The sequence below is a fragment of the Drosophila miranda genome, chromosome XR (assembly GCF_003369915.1).
Source record: "Drosophila miranda strain MSH22 chromosome XR, D.miranda_PacBio2.1, whole genome shotgun sequence".
Classification (NCBI taxonomy): Eukaryota; Metazoa; Arthropoda; class Insecta; order Diptera; family Drosophilidae; genus Drosophila; species Drosophila miranda.
In genome coordinates this window covers 489,361-517,231 of record NC_046674.1, presented here as the reverse complement: position 1 = coordinate 517,231, position 27,871 = coordinate 489,361, and the positions used below count along the sequence as shown (strand labels likewise).

At 48.2% G+C, this 27,871-nt stretch overlaps 1 protein-coding gene across 9 annotated transcripts; it reads left to right on the top strand.

The window, feature by feature from the left end:
• The first annotated feature begins 1,065 nt into the window (after positions 1–1,065).
• Positions 1,066–26,899, top strand: LOC108152846 (ephexin-1). 9 transcript variants are annotated; one of them, XM_017282457.2, is made up of 9 exons: positions 1,066–1,623; positions 13,353–16,761; positions 18,164–18,267; positions 23,267–23,487; positions 23,551–24,579; positions 24,642–24,861; positions 24,924–25,942; positions 26,006–26,210; positions 26,272–26,899. In XM_017282457.2, the coding sequence occupies exons 2-9, from the start codon at positions 13,445–13,447 to the stop codon at positions 26,433–26,435; spliced, it is 6,279 nt and encodes a 2,092-aa protein (XP_017137946.1). In that variant the 5' UTR covers positions 1,066–1,623; positions 13,353–13,444; the 3' UTR covers positions 26,436–26,899. The 9 variants fall into 9 exon arrangements, with proteins under 9 accessions (XP_017137946.1, XP_017137947.1, XP_033242736.1 ...); XM_017282458.2 differs by lacking the exon at positions 1,066–1,623 and adding an exon at positions 5,863–6,906; XM_033386845.1 differs by lacking the exon at positions 1,066–1,623 and adding an exon at positions 8,152–8,366.
• The last annotated feature ends 972 nt before the right edge of the window (positions 26,900–27,871 follow it).

Genomic DNA, 27,871 nt, shown 5'->3' with positions numbered 1-27,871 from the left:
CCATTCGCCGCCAATTCTAGGCGCACTTTCACATGACTCTGCCGCCGCCGGCGTCGGCTCTGGTCTTCCTGTCTGACAACTCGGACAGCCCCAATTGGGCAAGAAAAATGCTCACTTTTGGTTAATTTCCACACAGCTGGTTGCCCGTGCAAAAAGCCCATTTCATTGAACATCTTCGACTCGTCATTCTGCTTCACTTTTTCGCTTACTTTCTAATGTGGACAGTTTCGGTTGTGAGTCTCCCCGCAGGCCATCTCAAAGTGGAGAATGTGTCTCTCTCGGGGCCTGGGCTCGGACTCTTGTTCCAGGTAATGGAGTATATCAGCAACAGCCCCAACGTGACTGAAATTCCTGATTTTTATTTGTGGACTCAAATATATTATCGTTTTTTTCGCATGCTCTTTAAAAAAAAACACTAAACACTGGAAACACAGATCTGGCAGAGCTAGAAACTGTGAAAGATGCGTGGATACTGGGGATCTTCGTCATATATGTTTTCTGTTTTCCCATAACAATCACATTTTTCACCACATATTTTCGGAACATGAAAGATGGGTTTGTTCATACCAAATTGGGCTGATCTACGAGTAGTTTTAGTCAGTCCTTGACTCCAGATGATGTACAAAACCGCTCTACTCTGCCTGGCGCATACCTTCGTCGAGCTCCGGTATACCCCTCAAGTCCATACAGTACCAGGTACGCTCGTAAAAACAATAAACCGCAGCCCAAAAAAAAAAGAAGTTTCACGCGAAAAGTAAACGAAAAGCGGAATTGGGACAGCTGTCGTTTACCTCTTTGGGAATTAGTATGTTCTCCCTACGTAGATTTGTTTTTTTTTTTGTTGAGTGCCTGAAAGCTTTCCGATCTCCGAGCGGTGGCGGTGGTGGTGGTGGTGTACCATGACCCCCCGGCACTCGGCCGAAGCTCCCAAACTTCGGGCTGGCGGGCTTCACATCGATAGCAAAGTGCTATTGTTGCGGCCTGCCTCCGAGCTCTGAGCTTTGCTTCGTCTCGGTCGGGTATCGGTATCAGTCTTCCAGTGACCGGCGACCGCGACCGAACGAACGTGATCGTCCAGAAAAGCAGCTCCATTAACGCGTATCGCATATTTCGCGCTTAATTGTGATCGAAATCGATTGGCGTTGTGCAAATTTTGTGATTGTTTGATTGATCGCTGCAACTGCAGTTGGCACTCATCAAGTGGCAGTGCTGTGTGTGTGTGTGTGTGTTTGTTTTGTGGAAAGTAAAAGTAGAAGATGTGGCAAGTGTCGGGGCTGCTGCTGCTGCTGCTTCTGCGTCTGCCCCGGGAAAGTGCACAAAAGATTGGCCATTGACAGTGGGCTATAGCCATCGCCATAGCATGGCTAAAATGATAATTCTGCTTGGCTGATTTGTATATGAAAGCGTTCAAAAGATAATACTTGGCCATTAGTAGTTATATAAGAAGTGAACCGCCCCGCGGCTGATTAGCATAGATACAAAGAGAGCGAAGCATTGGATACCGATTGATTTAAAGCTGCCAAATATTCGCATTTCGGATTTGGAATATGTAATTGCAATCACACTGGGGATTATTCATACTCGCAGATAAACGGCCAGAACGCCAAGAACGGCCTCCAAAATGTAAGTAATAATAGCAAGAGAAAGAGTTCGATAATAAACACTGATAAGGAATATTAAAACTGCAATTCGATTGTCTGGTTGGAAGGGAATAACGAAAACAATGCTGGGGCACTGATAAATGCGAGCACTTGCGCTTGTAGAGAAATAAATGCACAAAACAAGTATGATTAAGTGGAAGGTCCACTTCAATTTATCGTACAGAATATCCGCTCCGGGGAGTTACCACTTTATCCCCATATGTATAGCTCGGGTTTGCTTTGCACTGCTCTTTTTTATAGCACTTCTCGATCTTGTTGTTTCTGGTGTTTTCCAACGCCCTTCTTAGCCAATTTACGGCTCTTCGCCTGCTTCCGTGCAGATAGAAAGCTGCCAAAAGCAAATAAAGGTCGGGCTCTAGCTCTGGCTCTGGCTCTGACTCTGGTCTTTTTTACCCCAGAGGCTATGGCTATGGCATTACGAAAGTGAAAGACCCTCGTGATGTATGAATCCCCGTTCTATGGCTGGGGATTTCTTAACAACATGGGGCTTGTTTGTACGGCTTAAAGCCAAGCCTTTGCTTGCTTTTGGATTGCTGGAACGGCTGCCAGTTTCAGTTTCAGTTTAAGTTGCAATTCCAACAATTTCTTCCGGCCTCATTAAAGGCAAATACAAGTTTACAAAAAGCAAACATACATATGTCCCCACGATTACGATTACAATTATGTCGCTGGATGTCCCTCTGTCTGTTTGTCCGTTGGTCTGTTGGTCTGTCACAGTGCAATTCTGTAATGCGACAATACGACGCGTGTGTATTATGGAGAGGCTTCCGTTTCAGCAAAGAAGAAATCACCATAATAACTCTTTTAGTTATGCGGTGCGCAAATTATGGCCCGGAGAGGGAGAGGGAGAGCGAGAGCCGCCGTAAACACTGACCACTTTCCATTTTCATTCACATGATCTCACAGATCTGTGCGGATCGAGAGGGATCTCCCCAGCAACGACCAGGCTGCTCAGCCTCTTTGCATAACAATTGCCTGGTGCCCCCCAAAGTACTGGCCATATAATTTGTGGACCCGGACCCACGCCCACAGCACCACAAAATTGGTCGGTGGTCTGCGTGGGGGCTGTAATTGTAATTGTAAATTTGTATCTCATAGATACACATAATTATAATTTGTAGGTGCAGCAGTCGCACAGTCGTTGACAGAACAGATAGACAGCAAGACAGCATCGACTCGAATTGGCTATCTCCATTCAACGGAGGGGGACTTTTTCCATAAACATTCCTCTGGCTGCATGACTCATGCCACATGCTCCAGAGGAGGAGCAGGAGGAGATAATGTTCGACTCTGTGATGCTGGTCAAAGAAACCTGTAAGCCAGTGCTGACGGCATGCAGAAAAAGGTGGCTGCTACGCCGCTTACTCACGTGGCCAGAGATCCAGATTACCCTCTTGGCCAAATTGCCTGGCGAATGCATTCGCTTCGTCGTGCCAGCCATTGAACTTTGAGTCTCTCTCTGTGCCTCCCCCCATCAGCATTTTTGCACAACAATTTAAACAGAGAAGTAAAACACGTCATCGTCACGGCTCGAATAGCTGGTGACATTTTCAATGTGAAAACTGCAGCGTAAATTATTATGTTGCATTGAATCGATCGGATATGATCTGATCAGGTTGATTGGAGCTCAATTAATCCAGAGAATGCCAATGAAGCCGATCAGCAGCAGGTTATATATATATTTTTTTTTTTTTTTTGCCATGTGTTTGGCTTTGGCGTATTCCCCTGTCCTCATTGGTATGCCACAGGTCGTGCCACAATCGTTTCACATTGAATATATGGATGTTTTTTTTGGTGTCATCTGAAGCATTCTATATGGTTCAATGCTGGACAATTTGGCAGCCCACAAAACTGTGTCACCCTCACCCTCCGTGTGTGTGGGCGATATTTTGAAAATATTTAAAAAACTAATGTACAGTGATCGCTTGATAGAGCGATTGCTCGCCTACGATTGCCTTTTGTTTCTTTCAAATATACGTGTGTACATCCAAGAGTTCACTCTTTCCAGGTACCACTGTCCCAACGATCCATGGCCAAATCTGGCGTGGAGAGTTCGTTGCTCTAATCACAATAACCGCGATGAGACATCGCTTAGTCCATGAATAATTAATTATAATAAACCGTATGCCCAATGATGATAAAGAAATTCCCAATTCTTTTCCGACAAACTGATTCATTTACCACAAGGCTAGAAAGCCATCCATCTCGTTATATTCCCGGTACAAATATAACCCATTTACTCACTTTCTTCTCTTTAAATATATTTATGTATGTAAAACTCTTTTCGATATCGGGTGTTCCCCCCTTTCCACTTAACTTTACTGATTAAACACGATTCATCCAAGCGTCCGACAACTGCATGAACATGGAGTACGTGACTGGAGATCTATTCTAAGCGAATCACGTTTACAAACGGAGATTGGGACGCAGAACCCGAAGACCCCCGACAAGGCCATCTAACTTGGATTTCAATACCCCCGAAGGTTATGCTCGTGCACCACCTTGTGTACTCGTTCGGGGACCTTTTGACGATTACTCCTAGGCCTAAAAGGCCACCACTAGAAGATATGATCGATCTGTGCTTCTCTCAGACAGATCTGTTCACTCTCTGCTGGTTCACTCACTTTTTGCTGTAGTGTTTCGATCCAAAGTACCAAAGTTTTCACTAGATTTCTTTGGTTTTTCCGAGCAGCTGCATGCTGATGACAGTTGGAAAGCGGCAAGGCCTCGTTTCAGCATCTCTGCGCCGTGAAACGCGTTGTAAAATAAATTAATAGACCAAAAACACCCAAGCAAACGCTGAGAAGAAGAAGTTTCGTCAGCTGAAATGCTGGCGATAATTAGAGTTTTGCATTACAGCAGCAGCAGCTAGGCAGCAAGGCAGCTGCCAGTGATTAATGGGCATTGTTTCGCATACGCCCCGTTGCCCCACCAATAGAGTCGCAGCACCCAGGGTCTGATCCGAACAGAAACCCACCCGAAAACCGAAAAAAGAGCAGCAAGAAAATGAAAAGAAAATCCGCCACTTAATGCAAATTACAGAGACAGATGGGAGATACGGATACACAGAGAGCAACAAGTGTCTGCCTGCTGCCTGCCACATGTGGCAAGACGACTGGCCTGGCTCATAAATACGAGTACGAGTACGTACTACAAACAGATCCGATGATGTGCCTGCCCCACTCTGGGGACCAAGGCGGGCCCCATGTATGGGGCGCCAACTTGTTGTTGCTGTTGTTGCTGCTGCGGCTGCTGGGATGTGCTTTTTTTCGAGCTGTTTTTTTCGCATTGAATTGAATGAAAATGAAAATGGAAACCAGGTTTGCAGGTCGTTGAGATTTTTGTGGTTTTTTTTTTGTTGTTTGCGCCAAACTTTGCGAAATTCAAAAATTCCTTGGGATTTGTTCCACTTTCAGTCTGTTAATCCATTCTGTTAAGCTAACAGTTAAGCGGCACGTAAAAGCTCACTGTAAAGCCACTCTGTTCCGCTACTCTGTAAAGGCACTCTGTGAAGCCACTCTGTTAAGCTACTCTGTTAAGCTACGCTGTTAAGCTACGCTGTTAAGCGTTCAGGCAGAGTACATTAACGTAAGGTGAACTCCTTCCGGGGCCCGCTCTCACTTTAGTTTGTGGTGTGTGTTATTTCGTGTGTGGGAACCAAGGGGGAGAGAAAGTGGCCTCACCTTTTAGCAACACACCTTGGGCTTAACAGCCTTTTTCGTGGAATCTCTTTTGAACTTTGACAAGAACCGGTACTGGAATTTGTTCGCTGTTAAGTCCTACGAAGATGGACACCGACCGGTTTGCTCAGCAGAGTGTTAACCGATTCATGTTAATGGCACTGTGATCCACATTTGTATGGACGCTTGAACAACAATCAAGAAATTAGAGTATTTTGGGTGCGTTTTGGGTCGCGTTTCGTGGGCTCGAAACCAGTCTCCGCTTCTCAGGCGCTTCTAATGTGATTTACTCAGAGTTGGGGCCTCCGCAGACATACCAATGCCTCTGTCGATTGAGTCTCAAAGACGGCTTTGCTGATGGACTGCCGAATCAATTAGTGGCGCTGCGACTTAATTAAAATTTGCTTGGCTAATTAAAAGCCAGAAGAAGCCAATGTACGATACCGCACAAAGAACAAAACTTGTGCCACCCGAAGCATCCGTACACATTTTATGGGTCGCATGCCTCGAGAGAAATGCATTTCGCAGCAGAGCCACACAGCCAGAGATAGAGAGAGAGAGAGAGAGAGAGAGAGCGAAAGATGCAGCGGAGAAGCAGAATCCAAAACAGAATCAGAACAAAACGAAGCTCCAAAAGCCAATGCACAAGAATGCGAGACGAGCGCGGGGCGAGAGATCGATCCCCAAGTGGAGTTGCAGTCAAAGCCAGCCAGCAGCCAGTCGGATATGATACTCTCCCCAATCCCCAGCCCCAATCGACAGCAGAAACAGGAGAGAAAACAGCAGAAGAAACAAGCTTGATTCCGACAAGGTGGGGTCTGTCTCGCTCCCTCCCGAGCCACTCGGTATGGCATGTCGCTCTGTAGCTCTGTTTGCGTAAAAGCACTCCCTGGCAGTGTCTCACCTTGCGTCAATACACCTTGTGACAGCAGAAAACAGCGTCTTAGGCTCCCCACACACAGCAATCGACAGCAGCGGTGGCGACACTCTTCACTTGTCTTTCGTTCGTCGTTCGCTGGAGACCGTGTTTTTGGGAGCTTCGCTCTATTCAGAGGGCAGTTCGCGCGTGTTTGTGCCACCGTATCCGAGTGTTTTTTTCTGTGTGGACCCCCGAAATTGGGGAATAAATAATACAATAGTACAAAAAGAATGCACAAAATGCAGTGTCAGAATCCAGTGCAACAGCTTCGATCTATCGATTTTGGTGCCAGCGTTAAATGAAAGCTGGCAAAAGTGAAACGCCCACCAGAAAATTTGCGTGGTGGTATGCTCTTGAAAGAATCTAGCCAAACCACTTGGCAAATTCCACATACACACACACGTGATAGATAGATAGAGACAGAGACAGAAGGAGAGAGAGAGAGAGATCTGTCCATAGAAGCAAAATTTCACCAAGAAAAGGCCTGCGCCTGCACCTTGGGATATTCTTGGCTCTGCTTGGAAGCCCTAGCGTTCCCCGGTGGGAGGGGATGGTCGTACATTCCTCAGCCAAACATCGATCTTGGAACAGAGCTTACTTCGATCGTCGAACGCCTTGTGGATTATATTGGCTATGAATTTTGATGGTAATTTAGCGCTTACTTTTTCAACTTTAAACTTTTTTGACTTTGGATGGGTACTGGTTACAGGTACTCGTACGATTACGATTACGATTACGATTACGACTGTATCTGTGGATTGGCCTCCGCACTGACCTCTTCTTGTGCGTCTTTTGCTTTGGATTCTCTTACGGCTTACTGCTTACGGTTTACGGTTTAAGAACTGCTACGCTACCTACCGTTGTTGTGTGCCCCCTACCATGTTTCTGTTGGTTCTGGGGCCATGTTTTTATATGCTGTTGGGGTTCCATTAGCTTCACTTTGCCAATGCTGCACGCTAATTATACGCCTCTATGCCTTACGCGGTCTATAAGTCTGTCTATGGGTCTGTCTCGTCTCGCCTCGTCTCGGAGTCTGGGTCTGAGTCTCTGGCGCTGGTGCTGCTTGCGGTTCTTGGGCAACGGAGCTTGGAATGCAGTTAATGCTCGTTTTGCATACATATTGTACATGTATCTTTCACATTCTGGTATCTAGATAAACATAAAGTGTGCACAAATTGTTGCCTCTATGCCTGGGCAGCAATTGTTGCCTCCTAAATTGCACTTGCAGCGTAACTGTGGGGGCAGGCGCTCGCCTGTCCGATAAGGCGTGTGAGTCAGTCTGCAATAAAATGCTTGAAATCCAATCTACTGGGAAATGTAGCTAAATATAGGTGTCACATTGCGCAGTGTAGGGTTTCTTTGGAGGCGAAAAGACACTCATCATCGTTTCAGGGAGATGTTCGTTTGAGAGACAGATAATCCAGGAAATGAAAACACATGTTGATTGGGGCTAGAAAATTGTCTTGCAAAAGGGGGAAAGAGTGAAGGAGTGCTTTCTTTGTGAACAAATTGAATTTGCCTTAAACTCGTGCGTGGGCGTGAGGAGGTGGGGAGGGGTGTCTCAACCAGAAAGTCAACAAAGCATAGCTAATGCACACAAAAGGGATCGCAATCGACTAGACATCTGCCATGTGCTAGAATAAATAGTAGGAACTACCCCTCGAAGATTCCACCCTGCATGACCAATGGAGTGGCAGGGGGCGATGGGGAGGGAAACTATCGACCCAGGGGCTTGTTTTGCATATAAACCATACGCAGTGTAGCCTCCGATTGAGGGTGTGAGTGAGTGGACCTCACCGAAGGTTTAGGGGTTGCACAGTGCCAGCCCTCTAGCCAGACCTTTCAGTTGGCCAACAGTCGAGCCACGACCCACGAGCCACGGGCTACGAGCTGTTTTGGTGGCTGTTCTCGAGCCAGGAACTGTTGCCACCAGCAACACGAGCCAAAACAAAAACAAATACTATCCATAGTCGTAATCGAAAAGTCGCAAAGGTGGCACAACAGTATTTTTTCAGTCGAAGGTCCTCGTGTGTGCAGTGAGGCGATGATGTAAACCCTGTGAATCCCTCAAGGAACAGACCCTTTCCGAATCGTGCTACGAAAAGTGTAAGAGAAGTGCTATCCCACATATATTATAGAGTTTTTTTGAGGGAACTCCATTCAACTTTGGACTTCGGACATCTGAAATGCTTTGAAGACCATCTAAACCTCTAAATCATGGCCAAGAAAGACACTAAGACAGTTCATTAGCTGGAGAATCGTTGAGACAAAAACACACACAAAACACTCAGAAGAAATAACAAAAAACCAAAAAAAAAAAGGAAAAGTAAACTTTCACATTTCTAATGGCTGCCTTTTGTTGTATTTGTTGTTGTTCGGTATGCAAAATGGCAATAAATTTTCTTTGATTTAATTTTCGAGAAATTAAAATTATTTCTACAGCTAGATTATTTCATTTCATTCCCCCATTCCGAATCCATTTGCTGTATCTGTCTGTCTGTCTGTCATTACGGGCCTGATGCGGTGGGGTCTTCCGCATTCGCAGTCGCATTTGCAGTCGAATCAGAAGATTATTCCAAAGAAGCGTGTCTAATCTTTGGGATTCTCTGGCTTTTGGCTTTTGGGATGGGCGGGCATTATCACTTTCACTCTGTAAAGACTCGCAGCTGTCGACAGCAGCGGGAAAATCTTCATCAAAATGATAAAAAGCAGACAACAGAAAAACGCAGATACAGACCCACAAAAGCGGCTGCCGCCGCCGCTGCTGCTGCCGCCGCCGCTGCTGCTGCCGCTGCCATCGCTGCTGCATCCGTTTTGAAAGCCATTTGCATTCCAATGGCCAGATGACTCCCTGCCTCCCCATCATCGATGATCATCAATGGAATGAATTTGTAGCAGGTGCAGCTCGGGCTCAGGCCCCAAAAAAATAAAAATGCAGCTCATCAAAATCGAGTTTCTTTTCTTTACAAAGAAATGCCTTTCAAGATGAGGCTGATTTTTATTTCTTTACTTTTGTATTGTATCTCCAGTTTCGGTCTGAGTTTTGTCAATTGTTTACATTTTCCTTTTCGGCCTCAGAGACACTGTTTAATATGCAAAGCATTTTGTATTGACCAGGCCAAAAAGCTGTTGACCGCCTCAACGTCTCAACGCCTCAACAGCTCACTGCCTTGAATGGCCTTACCCTACCCTACCCTACCCTACCTTACCTTAGATATACTCGTATGTATGTTTATGTATAAGGCATTGGAAATATCAGCTTTGTGGCAGCTGCTGCCAATGCCTGTGATTTATGGCTCAAGGGGAATGGTTCTTAAGGTTTATCTGGTGTCTGAAACACACTCTTTCGTTTGAGGATTGTACTTCCCGCAAACGTTAAAGTGATCTCTGTGGGATTCCGCCACGGATGGAATGTTAAGCCTGTTTGTTTACCGCCTATCAAATGCCATGTTTACACACTTTTTTCCACCAATTTCCTTGGTTAAATATCATAAAAATATGTACGATTATGGCCCCAAAAAGACGTTTGCGTAATCAACAATTTTTAGCTTTTTATTTGCATTGCCACTAATACTTGTATCTGTCTTTCAGTGTATCTGTCTGTCTTTCTGTTTGGCTTCGTATTATATACGAAATAATAATATTTTGTTTAAAAAACCTTTTTGCAATGGCAAATAAAAATTTGTTTTGTTATTCTTGCCGCGTGCGAGAGCGGCAAATGTGACAGCTAGAAAAGAGATATAGTCGTGTATATACAATCCCCATTGCCATCCCATCTCCCCCTTTATGCCACACAGGAGGTACATACATATGAAAAGAAAACGAGGGGGAACGTTGTGAGTTGCTGCGAACACCGCAACTCTACATTTATACCCGATACTATCTCAGTATGGCTCTCTCCGGCAGACGCCGCTAATATTGAACGACACGACAAAGAGTGAGTGCGAGAGAGACAGAAAATCAGTCTGAGCGTGACGTCGGGCGCTGCGTAGCCAGTGCAAATTGATTTGTTCCTTTTGGCTAAAAAAATTATCTGATCTGATCCAGATTCAGCAACCAAATAGATATGGTCATTCTCTATGATTGTGCGTTTTTAGTTTTCTTGAATCTGCAATATTGTGGATGCAACAGATTTTCTTCCTTTGTGTGGGCGGAAGGAAGTGGGGTGAAATTTTGAGATATACGTTTAATAGTGAGATCTGACAGGAGTGCGGATACTAAATTTGGTTACTCTATTATAAATAGTCTCTAAGATTTGCGTCCTTTGCGGGGGGCGGAAGGGGGTGTGGCGAAATTTTGACACAAAACTGTCAAGGTCCGATATCACAGGAGTGTGGATACCAAATTTGGTTGCTCTGGCTCTTATAGGTTCTGAGATCCTTGAACTCATATTTTGCAATTGGCAAAACCGACCATGAAACCTGTGTGTTAGAGAGAGACAGAGCGAGAAAGAATGAAATTGTTTTCTTGATTCTGGCTATAATAATTACACGATCTGGTTGAGATTTTACACTCTAGAACATATAGTCATCCTCTACGACTCTGCGTTTTTGGTTTTATCGTATCTTTAAAAATGTGGATGCCACAGATTTTCGTCCTTTGTGGGGGCGGAAGTGGGCGGAGCGAAGTTTTGAAATATTTTTGTAGCAGTGACATATCACAGAAGTCTGGATCCAAAACATCGTTGCTCTAGCTCTTATAGTCTTTGAGCACTAGGCGCTGAAGGGGACGGACAGATGGACGGACGGACGGACGGACGGACGGACGGACAGACGGACAGACAGACATGGCTCAATCGACTCGGCTATTGATGCTGATCAAGAATATATATACTTTATGGGGTCGGAAACGATTCCTTCTGGACGTTACACACATCCACTTTTACCACAAATCTAATATACCCCAATACTCATTTTGAGTATCGGGTATAAACAAAAATAGGAAGATGGTAGCTAACGAAGCTACCAAAAAGCCCGGCAAAGCGGCTTAAAAAACTATTTCGTGATAAAAAAAAAAGAAGAGAAATAGTATATAGACCTCACATCGTATGTGAGGCAAAAGAAATTGTTTGTGTCGCTGTCGCGTACTTTATGTAATCGCTCATTATAATTGGCATTTGTGTATGCGTGTGTGTGTGTGTGTGTGTGTTTGACAAAAACGTGCCCCGCCTGCCCCACCAGCAGCGGTGGTGGCTGTGGGAGGGCTAACAATCGTCAGGTGCGAAGAGGTGGGAATTGTGGCTAAGACAACAATATTGTGGCTTTGTGCAATGCTCTGTTCCACCATCATCCATCGATCGCTGAGCGATAAGCTCCAGGCGGCATACAAAGCGTATCGAGCATACGCAATGTTGTACGGCAGCGCCCCACCATGCGAGTGATTTCTTGGTTGCGCAAAATAGTATTTGGGTTTCCTTATGCTTCTTGCCGTCTTTTAAGTGCAGTATATATTATTATTAATGAAATGGGTGCTTAAAAAACCAAAACGCATGAGTAATACCCAAACCCAATCAAAAGGCAGAAACACAAAAAGACGTCAGGAATAAAAGACTTGAAGATAAGATAAGGGTATATACATATAATCGTAAATAATATATTTACGTTCCTATATATGAATATTTCGATGGTGTTTCAATGGTAGTTCGGGAAAACCCCTTTCAAAATCAACTGAAATTGACATACAGATTCGCTCTGTTTGGTTAGGGGCTTGAAAATGGGTGACCACTCTCTCGAAAATATCTCCAGAAATTCATTCCTTGCCCCACCCTGTTGCACAAACACGCCTAACAGGCCACACCGCTCACCGATTGGCCACCAATAATAGGTGGACAGAAACAGAACCACTTTGCATGCGTGACCATCTTCCATCATCAGACGAACCAGAATTTTCACCAGCTTTCTCTTTGTACGATTTCAATTAAAATACAAAATCGTATGATTAGACCTAGACAAATAGCTAGCCATAAAAGGTTAAGATTTCCCAGCCACCTAAATAAATAAACGATAATATGCTCTAAACATAAATATGTAACATGCACTACTGACCTAAATAAATATACAACGGTCAGCTGCATGCATTTGTGTACATACACTGTTAAGATATTTACAGCACTATCATTAAACACATTCTGGATGACCTGCATGTGGTCAAATCTCTCACCATCTGCATGATAACCATTGTGACCGTCATAAATCTGACCCTTGGAATTGGCGAAATTCTGAGATATACGTTTTATAGTGAGATCTAACAGAAGTGCGGATACCAAATTTGGTTACTCTAGCCTTAATAGTCTCTGAGATTTGTGGATGACCCAGATTTTCGTCCTTTGCGGGGGCGGAAGGGGGTGTGGCGAAATTTGGACACAAAACGGTCAAGGTCCGATATCACAGGAGTGTGGATACCAAATTTGGTTGCTCTGGCTCTTATAGGTTCTGAGATCCTTGAACTCATATTTTGCAATTGGCAAAGCCGACCATGAAACCTGTGTGTTAGAGAGAGACAGAGCGAGAAAGAATGAAATTGTTTTCTTGATTCTGGCTATAATAATTACACGATCTGGTTGAGATTTTACACTCTAGAACATATAGTCATCCTCTACGACTCTGCGTTTTTGGTTTTATCGTATCTTTAAAAATGTGGATGCCACAGATTTTCGTCCTTTGTGGGGGCGGAAGTGGGCGGGGCGAAGTTTTGAAATATTTTTGTAGCAGTGACATATCACAGAAGTCTGGATCCAAAACATCGTTGCTCTAGTTCTTATAGTCTTTGAGCACTAGGCGCTGAAGGGGACGGACAGACGGACGGACGGACAGACGGACAGACAGACATGGCTCAATCGACTCGGCTATTGATGCTGATCAAGAATATATATACTTTATGGGGTCGGAAACGATTCCTTCTGGACGTTACACACATCCACTTTTACCACAAATCTAATATACCCCAATACTCATTTTGAGTATCGGTAGCATACAAATTTACATTTTCAGCATACGATTGTCATTTTGACAATCACCACAAAATCAAGTGAATCTACATAAACAGATTCATTTGATTTATTCACTCTTCTTTTTGCTCTCTCTGTCGTTCCAGGCACGGGGCCAGCAGCAGCATCATCGGCATCGTGCCGTTTGGTGGCACCGAAGTAGCAGGTAGACAGGAGAGCGTCGGAAACCACACCACGGATGTGGTCCCCAGCCATGGCCATGGCCATGTCACCTGTGCGGGATGCGGCGGCCCACACGCGCTGCGATCTCAATGGGAATCCAACGAGTGCGGGTGCAACAAATGCCACAAGTGCCACAAGCTCCACAAGTTCGCCGCGTAAGACAAAAAAGACAATTATCAATTGGCTGGTGAACGGATCGCGAGCTGCCACCGCCACAGCCACAGCGAGTGCCAGTGTCAGTGCCTCCGATAGCGACAACAACAATCGGCAATCAGTGCGCGATAACGCCTCGCTAGACGATTATCAGAATCAGAATCAGAATCAAAATCAGAATCAAAACTGCAATTGCGAGTCGCGGGCTTTTCGCGACTTCCGAGGTGTCCAAACGCTTCGATTGCTGTGGAACAGGCGCATTAAGAGCGCCAGCGAGGATCACACGGGGGCGCCATCGTCGCGTGCCTCCTCGCTGGGCACCCTCCGGAAGCTGAACAAATCCGTCAGTTGTCTGGTAAACGCGTTCAACAATCCCTCGCCGGAAAAGTCGCTGTCAAAACGCGCCGCCAGTCTGCACAATCTGCAGGACGCGACCACGCAGCAGCAGCAGTTGCAGCGTGAAAAGGACAACTTCTACAAGTACAAGAACGCGGAGCAGGCGAGGATGCGTAGCAATCTGCGACGCAGCAGCGACGAGGCGGTTATAAACGCCAAGAAAATTCCGAGTGCAAACGCGACTAAAAACGCCAGTGAGACTTTAGTCGCCAGCAAATGTGACGACAGCGTTCCGCCGCTTCCACCTGCTGCCACTGAGTGCAATATGGAATCGCCAAGTCCGCGGCGATTATCAGATAACGTTATCTCCTCCATGGAGCTGGAGGTTGGGGCGGAGGAGGTGGAGCTGCGGGCGACGCCAGCCCGATCGCGAGCCCGTGCCCGAGTCCGCGTCAGTCTCAGCGCGGCAAGCGCCCAGAGTGGCGGCAGCAGCGAATCAGAGCATACCACTTCCACGCAAACATCTTCGACTGTGACGTCATCGGTGACGCGCACGGTGACAAAGCGAAAATACAGCTTCAAGACGCACGCGGGCAGATCATACGTGCAGCACCACACGCCGCGGCGGATAAACAGCAGCTGCCTCGCAGGGATGGGGCAGGCAACAGATGCTCCGCCCAGCAACAACAGCAGCGGCAACATCAGCAAGAACAGCCTGGTGGCCAAGCTGACGCAACAGTTCAACGAGATCATACAGAAGGATGCCCGCGTCCTAGAGGAGGTGAAGCGGAAGAAGGGCGTCTGGCTGGCACGCGGCAGCCATGTCTACAAGATCGTGGAGAAGCAGCCACCCGTGATGCAGCAGCAGCAGCTGCCCCCAGAGAGTGGCATCTCCACGGTACAGCGAAATATCAAGAAGTTCGAGACGCTGGAGAAGCCATCGGTGCCGCAGAAGAGCGAGCAGCTGCTGCGACGGCATCTCGAACTGGTGGCAGCCACAGCCCAGGCCAGGGGCAGCAACTGCCTCACACTAAAGACAAAGCGGAGTCTGAAGGGGAGTCCGGCCGAACTGGAGGTGGTCTGCGAGGAGGCCAAGACGCCCGCGGAGGCGGAGCCAGCCGCAGAGGAGGAAGCTACCAAAGAAGATCAGCCAACAGCAGGGCAGCAGCAGGACTTGGCGATGGATGATGATCTGAAGCCCGACCTGGAGATTGACGAGGAGCGACAGAAGCAGCGCAAGCACAAGTATGCCTCCATCTACGAGAAGCTGCGTTTCACCTTCGCCGGCAGAAGCCGGAAGTCGGCCAGTCCTTCGCCCACCAAAAATGCACCCGAGATGGTTCCAGAAATGGTTCCAGAGATGGAGATTAATCAGAAAGAGGAGCTAGAGCCAGAGCCAGATTCAGATCCAAATCCAGGAGGGGAGGAAGCTACCTCTCCCCTGATAATGGTCCCGTGCATTAAGGCCGATGCCGATTCCAAGATCCTCGACGCATTGGAAGTGCTCGATCAGAAGCTCAAGGAGATCAGCGCACATTCGGAGTCCGGAGAGCTGCTGCTGGGCACCAACGATGACTTCGAGCAGCGCCTGCTGCCCAACACCTCGTTCGTGTACCAGGCGGCCAACAAGCAGATCTCCAACAACCAGCTCCTGGTCAATCAGGCGGTAAACGTGACCCTAGTGAATGCCATCGAGGGAGAGCAGATGATCATGGAGCAAAAGCAGTTGATGAACGCGGAAAGGGAAAATCAGAAAGAGACAGTGAAGGAGGAGCAAGTGGCGCCCAAGGAAGAAGGCACCCAGACAGACGAACCGAAGCAGGTCCCAGAAGATGAGGAATCGGAATCCATCTACGAGCCCATAACACCCTCTGGCATGTCTGCCATCGAACCCAAGACTGAAGCACAGGCCTCGGGCCTGTTCAAGATCGTGGATATTCAGAAGTCGGAGATCATCGAGGACATCTACCAGACCGTGGAGGAGGCATCGGCAACGGCATCCTGCCCCAGGCCCAACACTTGGCTGGAAGACTACGAGTCCATTGCGGGTTCCTGCGAATCGGCTGCGCCCGATTTCGATGGTTACGAGTCCTTTGCCCCGCCCCCGCCCAAGCCCGCGGCCAACGCTGAGGATACACTCCCCATGGCCACACCATCTCCTGGAGCGCATGGCGGCACACTGGGAAGGAATACCCGCGACGAGCTGCCAGAGTTGCCGAAACCAAAGCGAGTTCTGCCCCAATCTCCAACGCCCCTTCGTCCGGCGCCCCCGAAACCGAATCACGCGAGCACCCTGGACCTGGGAAAGGATGAGGATGAGGACGAGAACATCTACGACACCATCAAGGGCTGCTACGAGTCGATGCACACCAAAGCCCCCGCCAGCAACAGCAGCGGCAGCGGCAGCGGCGGCACCACGACCACCGACGCCATCTCCCTGGGATCCAACTGCTACGAGAGCATCTCCCACTACCGCAAGGCGAAGACAACGGCGACGGGGCATGGGCATGGGCCTGGCGGCACCTGCATCCAGCTCTCCAGCAGCGGCTCCACCCTGACCATCTCCTCGGACCACAAAACCAACAGTCTGTACGAATCCTCCCTGGCCGCCGCCGGCTGTGTGATCTACGGCAGTGCCAGCGTCGGCTGCCGTTCCTCCCTGGGCAGCGGCGGCAGTGCTTCGAGTGGCGGCGGGGCCAAGCGTTCGGGGGACAAGCGATCCTCGATAGCCGGCTCCAGCGACAACAGCGACGCCTGGGTGGACATATCCGACGGCGAGGGAGCATCAGCATCGCCAGCAGATCGCCTGGAGGCAAGGCCGCCCACCGAAGCCCAGTTTGTTGTGTGAGTAGCAAAAAGATATACATATATTAATATTCCGGAATAATTGCCAGACGGGGGAGAGGGTGGGGCAGAGTGCGGGCCCCCTTCTGTGGGGGATGATATAAATTCTGCGTAGATTGCTTATCAGTTTGTTTGGGCCTTATCTTATCGGAGGAGCAGGCGGCTCACTGCCGCAGGGGCCCCACTCACTTTTTGTTGTCCGGATGTCAGTTTGGGTGTTGGCGATGGTGCAACGAGTGGCAACGAAGTGGGTTGCAACATCTGCTTTGTAGTCGCCCCCCCCCCCCCCCCCCCCCCCCCCCTGTCACACCTGGCCACAAAAATAGTCACATGGGCAATCGGGTCAAGGCGGGCGATGGCTCTTATCTGTGGGCTGTCGATAAAGCAATCAGAGATTCGGGGAGAGTCCCAAAAGGGCAGCAAGGTTTAAGGAAACCCCTCGATATGTAATCCCTTAAGAATCAAAGGATTTGCAGTAATCGAAAAGCGGTTTAGATGTGGCGCGTGTTTTTGTAATTCGAAAAGGGTATAGACCATGGGGTTAGTGTTTCAATTGGAATTTTCCATATTCCAGTCATCTTGTTATTATTTTTGTTTCTACTGTTTTCAACATCGCCATTAAAAACAAACAAAGAAATGGAGATTATTCTCTGGGTAACGTCATTCCAAGTCAACAAATTACGATATTCTGCATAAACAAAGCGTAGAAAGGGGATATACATAAATACTTTATATGTGCATACATACTCCGTATGCATGTTTGTATGTTTAATAAATATAGTAAAATCTTTTTGGGTTGAACAACTGCGATCGAATACGAAAGATCCGATAAAGATGGTTGTAGAAGATAAACTCGAAGATAAAAATGGCCCAAATGCAAAGATATTTGCTTTCATGTAGATCAACTATACATAGATGGATTTTTTTAATGGAGATCTTATCGAAGCAAGTAGGAGTGTCATTATAGAACCATTTCTTGGCCCTTTTTTACCAATGTTTGTCACCCATCCCATTTTGGATCCCATTGCAACACTCGACGCTTGATTAGAGCTCCTCCCCTTATTGCCATTAATTAGCTTGGCGACCCACAATTCCGTCTGTTATCAGTCGATAAGATTGCCGTGCCCCTTGAGGAAACCCTTGTAATGCACTCTTTGGTGTTTCTATTGAGAGCTCAAAGCTCAACGGAATCATGCCAGTCAGTGGATGCAAGTGCCGTGTCACAAATGGTCGTGCCTCCGGACAATTACATAGACCATAGACCATAGACAATGACTCTGTGGTATGATCGATTGCCAGGCCCAGAGAGCCCTGTAAAGTACTTAACAAAAACTATTTCAAGTCTTTTAAAATGGGAAATACCATATTATTAATATTATTTTCTTCTACCGATTATTTTCAGTGTACGGGAACGCTTGAAGCCACATCGTATCCGGAGCCCGGACTGGTCGAAGCGCATTAGAGACAAAAGACTGCAACAAAAGAAGGCGATAAGCTGCATAGAGGGTAAGTTTTTTTACAATAAGTATTTCTATTTGGGGAAATTATCTACAAAAGTGCTCACCGAATGGAATTCTTTCTATTATCCGAATGGGAATGTATCTCAAATCCACGTACAAACGTCTCAGCTGAGCGTGCGATTGTGTAGCATCTATGAAAAAGCTGTGTTATCTAATATATGTTCAGTTATTCTTTATTTGATCAAATTTGTTTCAAATTGTTTCATAAAGCTTCCGACTCAAACAAAGCTCTTATCGATCTGCAATGGTTCGTGCCATGACTAAGCTTTAGCATCCACACATGGATTCCACAGCTGTGAACGTGTCTGTGAACGTCCGACGATTAGCCGCCTCTTAATTGTTTTTGTGTGGATGGATCATCAGGGCCACTTAAAAGGTTTTTTTTGTCTCTCGCCCCCAGGCGCTGTTTGACAAACGAAAATGCCAAAAGTGAGGCTAACAAGTCGAGCAGCTAACAGACCACATAATTACTCGTACACCCATTACAAATGAGAGTGAGAGTAAGCCCCCGCCGACAGCGCACCGAAAACAACAACAACAACCCGTTACATGAATCAAGTGTGTGAGCAGGAGCGCACACTGGACAGGAGAGTGGGAGAGTGAGTGGATTGGATTGTAAGCGATTCGACAGGTTCCACAGAAGCCAAATGGCAGGCAGGTTACATTCAAGAGGAGGTAAGGCCGACCATCCTCCAGTTGAAGCCCAGACATACACGAACGAGAGCGAGACAGATGGAGAGCGTGACTGCTTTACCTTCTCTTTAATATACCTCTCTGAGAGTGCAAGAGAGCGAACGAGCGTAAACAATGCCCATAAAGTGGACCGTGCAATTTATGCTTTTAGTACCCTGTATAGGGGTATATTGGATTTGTGGTGATATGGATGTGTGTAACGTCCAGAAGGAAGCATTCTTGATCAGCATCAATAGCCATGTCTGTCTCTCCGTCCTTCCCTATGAGCGCCTAGTGCTCAGAGACTGTAAGAGCTAGACTTCGCCTCGACCCAGAGGATGAAAATCTGTGGCATCCACAAAACTAAGAACGCAGAATCATAGAGAATGACCATATCTACCAGATTGCTCAATCTGGATCAGATCGGATTATTATTATAGTCAAAACTAGTCGCTACGCAGCGCCCGACGACACGTTTTGACTGATTTTGTGGCTCTTTCTCGCACGCACTCTTTGTCGTTCGTTGTTACGCGCCGTCTGTCGGAGGAGAGCCATACTGACTATGTATCGAGCTTAAATGTAGAGCTGCGGTCGCAGCAGCTACTCACAACGCTCCCCCTCGTTTGTTGCTGCTGCTGTTGGAGGTCTCTGCTGCTCCATCGCCCGCTTAGCAAGTCAATCCAACGCGTTGAGCTCCATCGTGCGGTCGTGGGGGCTGCTGCTTCGCCGACAGAAATCGTAAAACCGCGCTCGCTCGCTTAGAGGAGAGGAATTTGTGTGTGTGATAAATGTGAATATCAGATAATTACGAATTGTAGTGTTGTTGCTGGATGCGATGCTCTGTGAAAATAATAGAAAGAAAATCCCAAAGATCCCATCCCATCCCAAAAGATGATCAAAGACAAAGAAAGATACAGAGAGAGAGAGAGAGACAAAGAGAGAGAAAGAGCGACCGAGTGCAGTTTGCAGTTTGCAGTTACTAGTTTTGTTGTTTCTGTTCGCTTTGTGGAACTGAAAGCCGCAGCGCTGATACCCTTACACCCCGTTACGATCCCCACCTCTTGGTTGTTGTTGCTGTGACGGCGACCGATGACGAAATTGTTTAGCGAAAACGAAAACCAGTCTAGAAACATAAAACCGCTGGCGAGCCAACCTTGAAGAAGTCTTAAAGAAACACGAAACAAAGGCAAATAGAGGGAAAAAAGATAGAGATACATCAGTCAGTCGGGTAGCCAAAAGGAATCCCAATTCCGAATTCGGACGATGGATGACTTTGGCAAATAGACAACACAACTCCATAAAGGCAGACTGTCGGGCTGTTCGTTGCACAAGCCCAGCAACCAGCCCCAAAACCTGCAAACCCCCAAACATGATGTGCAATATGCAACGGAACGGCGATTCATTCGAATTCGAGTGCGAGCCGTTCAAACGAGCATTGCGCATGCGCGTAATCCTATGTAAGGGGCTTCCCCCTCTCTACGCCCCACCCCTCCGGCGATGAGAGTTCAGCGAACGCGTCGCAAAGTTGGAAATTGGAAAATATCTGGTAATTGTTTCACGGCCTGCCTGGCGTCTTGGGCTTTGGGTGAAGTGAAACCCCGCCGACAGCCCCGGCCCAATGGAAATTCTCAGCTCTACTCAACTTTTACCCGCGGCACGTTCGCCAGTTTTTCCATCACTCTTCGCTGAAACGACACGCAATACCTGCAGCGAAAGTGTCGTGAAAATATACGGAGATGTGGCATATAGGAAGCGCATAAAGCGAGCTTCGCAAGCAAGCGTCAAATTGGTTGACCATATTGGATGCCTGACCTATGACTGTGGGCGGCATTGGCCATTGGCTCTTCTACTGATTGATACTCGTATCAGTCCGACTGGAAGGCAATGACATCGTTTGGCACTCAACAAAAGTAACCTTAATGCCTCTGGCATTAATCAATCAATCATCGACCGATTATCGGACCTCTATTCGGACTGGTCTGGGGTCTGGTCCGCTTTTACAGCTGCAGATCTCGTACAGAGATCGGTAATCTGTTGGCCTTGCACTTGCAAATGGCCGTGCCTTGCAGCCATACTGCATTCCAATGAAACAAAAGACCCACAGCAGAAGATCATCTTCGCAGAACTGTACAGGCCATTTCCATACATACACAGATTCCTTCAAGAGTATGTATGTACAAACAGTGCGCTCTCATACAGATGAACTCCATTCTCCAAAGAGAGAACTATTCTGGTTCACAGAGACTGCTGCAAAGAGTGATGAAAATGGGATAAGTTGGGGGAACTTTCGCTTTTTGCTCAATTTCGGAAAGCAAAGAATATTTATAGAAGTGCACTTCACCCAAACGAGTATGCACTGTATGCTGCAGCATTAAGCAGCTGTATCTTTTGTTTGGAAATCTTTCAATTTCTCTGCTCAGTATGTCTGCAATATTTTATTTCCGCATTGAATCGAAAGCGTACCACACGTATTGTAACCGCCAGATGTACGCACGCACATAATTGAAACACCAAAATTCGCAGAATTTTCCCCCATCTAAAACCGGTAATTCTCCGCTCGAATATTGGGCGCTTTAGATACTTGGCGGCTGTTCCAGAGAGTCCAGAGCCAGAACGAGGCGGCGGCGGCAGCTCCCACGCAGAACAAGTGTCGCCGCCAAAAAGTATCTTGTTTCTTGAAATATTTCTGCATATATAGCCATAACATATACGTATGTATGTATGTATGTATGTATCTATGTGTGGTATCCATGTCTGTGGTATCTTTAATAATACCGTCAGACCGGTTCGCGTTCGCTGCTCTTGCCTGCCTCTGCCACTGCCACTGCCTCTCATCCACGATCTCTGTGTACGTGTACGTATACGTAATATGAGAGCTGATTTCATGTCTAGTCTCATGCCCCGAGGGTGCTATGTGTCTCTAAAATTCAGAGCACAATCTGATCCCAGATCTCATAGAGCTGTGCATATAGATTGCCGGAAGAGTTTAGCCATGTTATCCATTCAGAGGACAGGTATCCTATAGATAAATGTTTTGAGTACTTTAGAGGGTGCGTGATCTGAGATGGAAATGATAATATCCACTATGATTTCGATAGCATATCCTACCAAAGATCGTATATACTTTGGCCTGGATTCTGCTCAGAGTATTCTGACTTCGGGCATGCCTCCATCACACAGTCTAGCACTCTCTGTGCCGCTTTTGAATTTGATTTGCTGGCCAGCCAGCAGTTAATCGCTCCATGGTACAGAGGCACCTGCTGAGCCTGTACCATGAAAAACCCGCCGTGTATATCAATCTGCATTCAACCATGATTCCATTCCATTCCATTTTCCATTATATTTTGCGCTATTTTGCATGCCACTGCTTTTGATTTTGCTTTTGGTGTGCTATGGTGTGGTGTGGTATGGTGTCGTGTGTGCTTTTTGTTGTTGTAACCATCACACTTGCCACACTATCTATCTATCTATCTGTCTATATACTTGCGAGTAAATATGTACAAGCCTTGTATGGAAAAACTTTTTTATTGTTGTGACACTCGAGGGGTCTGTTTAATTAGCATATGTACGTATGTATGTACACATCCCAGTGTTCTATTTGGGGGACTTGTTCAATCAGAGAGAAGTCAGCCTTCAATTGCTTCCAATTAAATGAAGCATTCGAATTCCGATTGCATTTCCATAAGAAAAGAAGTTAATCAAGGGAGAGCGAGAGAGAAAGAGTTCAGCAGCAGCCGCAACAACATCTACACTTGGGGGAAAAATACACTTAAATCTAACTTGAGGTTCGTTCTTCCCCAAGTGTAGACGACCCCACAGATGCTCGCAACATAAAATGTGAGACAAGATGTCCGCGAATTATCCAAAGAACGGTCAGCGCCTGAGCTGCTCGAGCAGCCTGAGCAGCAGCAATGGCAACCACTCGGATCTGGTGACACTCCCCCGCAAGCGTCGTCCGCGTGCCGCCGGCGAAGTGGCCGTCACCTGCCAGCACTCCACCAGCGTCTATCTCAATGGGCCGCCAACCGAAGAGTCCGTGCCTTGTGCCCCCGAGCCGCTATACCAGAACGAGGCAGCTGTCGTACAGCAGCAGCAACAACAGGCGACGGAGAAGAAGGAGAAGCGTCGATGGGTGCGGGCCGAGGTTACGACGATCCGGGTGTGCCATATGGAGCTGGGCAATCCCGGCCAGGAGTCCATGGTAGTGAGCACTTTTGTAGGTTCGTTCTGTGGGGATGGCGATATGTGCATGCAGCAGATTGCCAAGAGAAACCTTTAACCTCCTCTTTTTCATTCTTTTTCATCCTCCACAGATGACTCCGATCACTATTACGAGACGCTGCACTCGAGCCAGCTGCAGCGGCAGCCGGATGGGGCACGCAACGGATTGCGAGCCTCCCACCGACGCGCCAAAAACCACTCAGTCTCTGCCCATGCATTGGGCGAGCATGTGGCCATCTCCGACGACTACGACTCCTTTGAGACGGACAGCGATGAGCACGGCGAGGAGTCGCCAGGTCAGCGTCTGCGAAACGTGAGTGGATTTGAGTGGACTTTGAGTAGAGTGAGGGGGACCCAATTAATGCCTTTTTTACAGCACAATGACAGCGGCGTGGACATGAGGAATCATCGCCTGCCCAAGCCACCGGCACCGCAGAATCAAGTGTACGAATTTGTGCGCAAGTTCAAGGACTTTATATCCAACAAAAAGTCACCAAAGGGCAGCCAACAGAAGCTGTACGAGAACACGACAACGGGAACGGCCTTCTATGTGGAGAGCAGCGGCAAGAAGCAGGAGGAGATCTACGAGAATACCGAGTACGCAGCCAAAACGCTAAGCAGCTCGGAGAAGACCCTAAATGGCAGCGGCGGCGGTGGTGGTGGGTTCCAAAGTCCGGCAGAGCAGCCGGCAGTGCTGCGGGCCAAGCAGAAGAACGGCAAGAGCCTCCGGTCCAGGCTGCGCAAGAGTCTCGTGGGTTCCACCTTTGACAGCAAGCAGCTTTCCGCACTGACAGCCACGCGGAGCACGTTCTACCTCGAGGACCCCGCCGAGGTGGGGCCGGAACCGAATAGTGCCGGGGAGTTGGACTCGGGCTTCTCCGAGAAGGCCTCTTCCGGTGATATTCCAGTGCAGATGCCCAGCGCCGATGCACAGAAGTTCTCCACCGTTGCCCGCAAGGCCAAGAAAGAGGCCAAGGCCACGAGGCGTCGAACCACAATCGGACTGCGGCCCAACGATCCCCCGCCACCGCCTCCGCCAGCACCCCCGTTCCCTGGCCTCAAAGTGGATCATGGACAGGGGGGACAGGGGCAGCAGGGACAGACCACCTCGTGGTATGCCGAGTGCGGAGTCTTCAAGCAGTCGAGTCATCTCAATGGAACCCCATCGCAGGCCACCGATGACCTGGCCACGCCCACACCAAGTGCCCACGGGGGAGGAGGCAGCTCCTGGTACGCCGAATCGGGTCTCTACCAAACGAGCGGCATCTCTGTGGCCAGCTCCAGCGGCAGCTCGGGCGTCTCCACCGGCAACGAGGCAGGTCTGGGCGATGACCTCCAAACGGAGCCCCACAGCATGTTCTCCAACGAGCCACTCTATCAGATGTACAGCGCCGCCAAGCTGGAGGTGAGTCCACTGATCCTTCATGTCAGCAGAAGATCATCAGTCGATCCTTGATTTCCTTTCAGTCAATCACTCGCGATCTGGAGGTGCACGAGAGCTCTGCAGATGGCTATGAGGAGATCGGTATGCATGCTCTACGCAGCCCAAAGCCCCAACCGGAGCCCGTCCACGTGGAACAGCTGCCCAAGCAGCGGCCATCCGCTTTGCAGTTGGTTGGCCCAAAGAACGGACCATCTCGGACTCTGTGGAGCGAAATCCCAGAGGTTAGACACTCCGGAATACTGCGTAAGTAGTGCATCCTTGATGCAGGATCTTCAAGATCCTCAGTTCCATTTTAAATATTCCAGCCACACTGAAAAGCCGGGAGCGCAGCCTGCAGGAGGCCAAATTCGAGATCATTACATCGGAGGCCAGTTACCTCAAGTCTCTGAGTCTCCTGCGGCGCCACTTCATGAACAACAGCGCCTTTGTGGACAGCTCTGTGCTGAGTTCGCGGGATCGCAAGGCGCTCTTCTCCTACATTGTGCCCGTCCACGAGTGCTCCGAGCGGCTGCTGACGGAGCTGGAGTGCTGCTGGCAGGACAACATCATGCTGCACGGGCTGAGTCGCTGCATCTACGAGATTGCCGAGCGCCACTTCCACGTGTACATTGCCTTCTGCGAGCATCAGGGCAGGATGGACAGGACACTGCGGCGGCTGAAGGAGGCCAAGAACGGCGTCTTCCAGCAGCACCTGGAGAAACTGGAGGCGAGTCCCAGTTGCTGTGGCCTGAATCTGCTCTCGTTCCTCATGTTGCCCATGCAGCGGATCACCCGCCTGCCGCTGCTCATCGATGCGGTGTTCAGCAAGGAATCGCCCCACAACCAGGAGGAGTACGAGAGCTGGAAGCGCACGCTGGCCCTTGTCCAGAAGGTGGTGGCCCAGTGCAACGAAGCAGCCAATCGCTGGGAGCAAGCGTACGAGCTCGAACGCATTTCGAAGCAGTTGGAGTTCCCCTCGAACATCCGTGCCCTGGCCATTGTTCCCGTGGGAGTGCCCAAGCAGGGAGCCAAGCCTCGCTTCCTGGTCAAACGGGGGGAGCTCACACATCTCGTGTGGCGGGGCGACGATGCCAAGCTGACGTTCGGCAAGCGGTTCACCAAGTCCAGCATCTATGCGTTCCTCTTCTCCGATCTCCTGGTGCTCTGCAAGCGCCGCGGCGAGTCCAGCTTCAGTGTGTTCGACTATTGTCCCAGGAGCATGTTGACCATTGCTTCGGGCGAAACGCTGCCGCAGCTGCCAACCAAAGATATCAAGGATCAGGCCGGAAAAAACCTCATCCTGATGACACTCCTTGAGAACTGCGACCGCAAGACAGTGGAGCTAGTGAGTCCCTAAAAGCCATTACTGTTTCGCTTTTCGGTTCTTATTCTTGTTAATCCTCTGCAGGTGCTCTCCTGCCCCTCGGTGTCGGACCAGCAGCGTTGGCTGCAGGCCATGCGACCGCCAGAGTCGGAAACGCCAGGCGAAAAGCTGTACGAGTCCTGGGACTGTCCGCAGGTCGTGGCCAAGCACAGCTACGAGTCCGACGAGCCAGATGTCCTCAATCTAGAGCTGGGCGACGTTGTCAATGTAACACGCAAGCTGCCAGATGGTGAGTCTAAACCTTTCATTGCCTAATGATCCTCCCCTCTAATCATCTGCTCACTCTCCAGGCTGGTACCAGGGCGAGCGCATTCGCGATGGCGCTGTTGGCTGGTTCCCAGGCAGCTACACAGACGAGCTGAACTCGGCCCACGTCCGCTCCCGCAACCTGAAGCAGCGTCACCGCCTCCTCACCTTCACGGCCACCTATCTGGAGGCGCAGAAGGGCAAGTGAAGGGCCACTGTCTACTCCTCTCCTTCGCTATCGTGGCCATCTCCCACCGCTTGCCACCCGGCAAGTGGTCGAGTATTATTGTATGCTTGCACGAAGCAATTCAATCCATTGCAAACATTGTAGTCTGCAACAAACTTAACGTGAATTACCATATAAATAACCGATAGGAAATGTGATAATTTAATTTAGATCGAGAAAAGCTACTACAGAAAATTAGAGCTACGCTGCAGATATTTCCCCACTATTCGATAAGCAATAGCCTCTAATTATATTTATGGATTCCACTGTTTTTTTATTTTTTTTTTGTTAGTATCAGCTTATTAAATTTAAAGAAGGGTGTACATGCATATGTGTAAACAGAAGCAAAACAATAATGAGGAAAATAAGATATGCCTGTACTCCTGCGGGACGAATATGTATGCGTATTCTCGGTAAATAAATAAAATACGAAACAAATTGTTGAATCACGTTCTTTGAATCCCCAAAAAAGTGAATGTATCTATGAACTTCATGGCAATCGGTCGGCAGGACTCTCTCGATCACGAAAAGGCATTCCACGACACGATCGTCCGCTGTGTAGCCGAGATATAGCGTGCAAAACAAACCAGTATTTTAATGATATTCCAATCTTCGAAAGGCTATATCTACGACAAATAAGGCCAGATCGGTGAAGGACCTAGTCTCCCAGGATCGTGAGGATCCAGACTGTCGATCGGCATCAAAATCTCGACTTCGAAAATGAGGCCGATTTTTTGCAAATTTAATGATGATTTAGCGAAAATCGTGAAAAAATGGATGTCCTTTTTTCCAACGGCAGTCGATTAGCAGGACTCTCCCGAGCACGGAAAGACATGCCGCACCCCGATCGGTCCATAAATAGTCGAGATATAACCAAAGATAAAATGAAACGAGGGTGAACGTTGTGAGTTGCTGCGGAGACCGCAACTCTACATTTATACCCGATACTTAGTCAGTATGGCTCTCCTCCGGCAGACGCCGCTAATATTAAACGACACGACAAGGAGTGCGAGCGAGAGAGACAGAAAATCAGTCTGAGCGTGACGTCGGACGCTGCGTAGCCACTGCAAATTGATTTCTTGCTTTTGGCTATACAAATTATCCGATCTGATCCAGATTCAGCAACCGGATAGATATGGTCATTGCTCTATGATTCTGCGTTTTTAGTTTTCTCGAATCTGCAATATTGTGGACGCAACAGATTTTCGTTCTTTGCGGCGGCGGAAGGGGGTGGGGCGAAATTTTGAGATATACGTTTTATAGTGAGATCTAACAGAAGTGCGGATACCAAATTTGGTTACTCTAGCCGTAATAGTCTCTGAGATTTGTGGATGCCCCAGATTTTCGTCCTTTGCGGGGGCGGAAGGGGGTGTGGCGAAATTGTGACACAATCACAGTAGTGTGGATACCAAATTTGG

What these genes read in the sequence shown, in the direction of transcription:
- LOC108152846 (XM_017282457.2), top strand. Translation starts at nt 13,445, where the DNA reads ATGTGGTCCCCAGCCATGGCCATGGCCATGTCACCTGTGCGGGATGCG. An exon ending in GGCGATAAGCTGCATAGAGG is followed by an intron (nt 18,268 to 23,266) that starts GTAAGTTTTTTT and finishes CATCCTCCACAG; the next exon opens with ATGACTCCGATCACTATTAC. An exon ending in ACCGCAAGACAGTGGAGCTA is followed by an intron (nt 25,943 to 26,005) that starts GTGAGTCCCTAA and finishes AATCCTCTGCAG; the next exon opens with GTGCTCTCCTGCCCCTCGGT.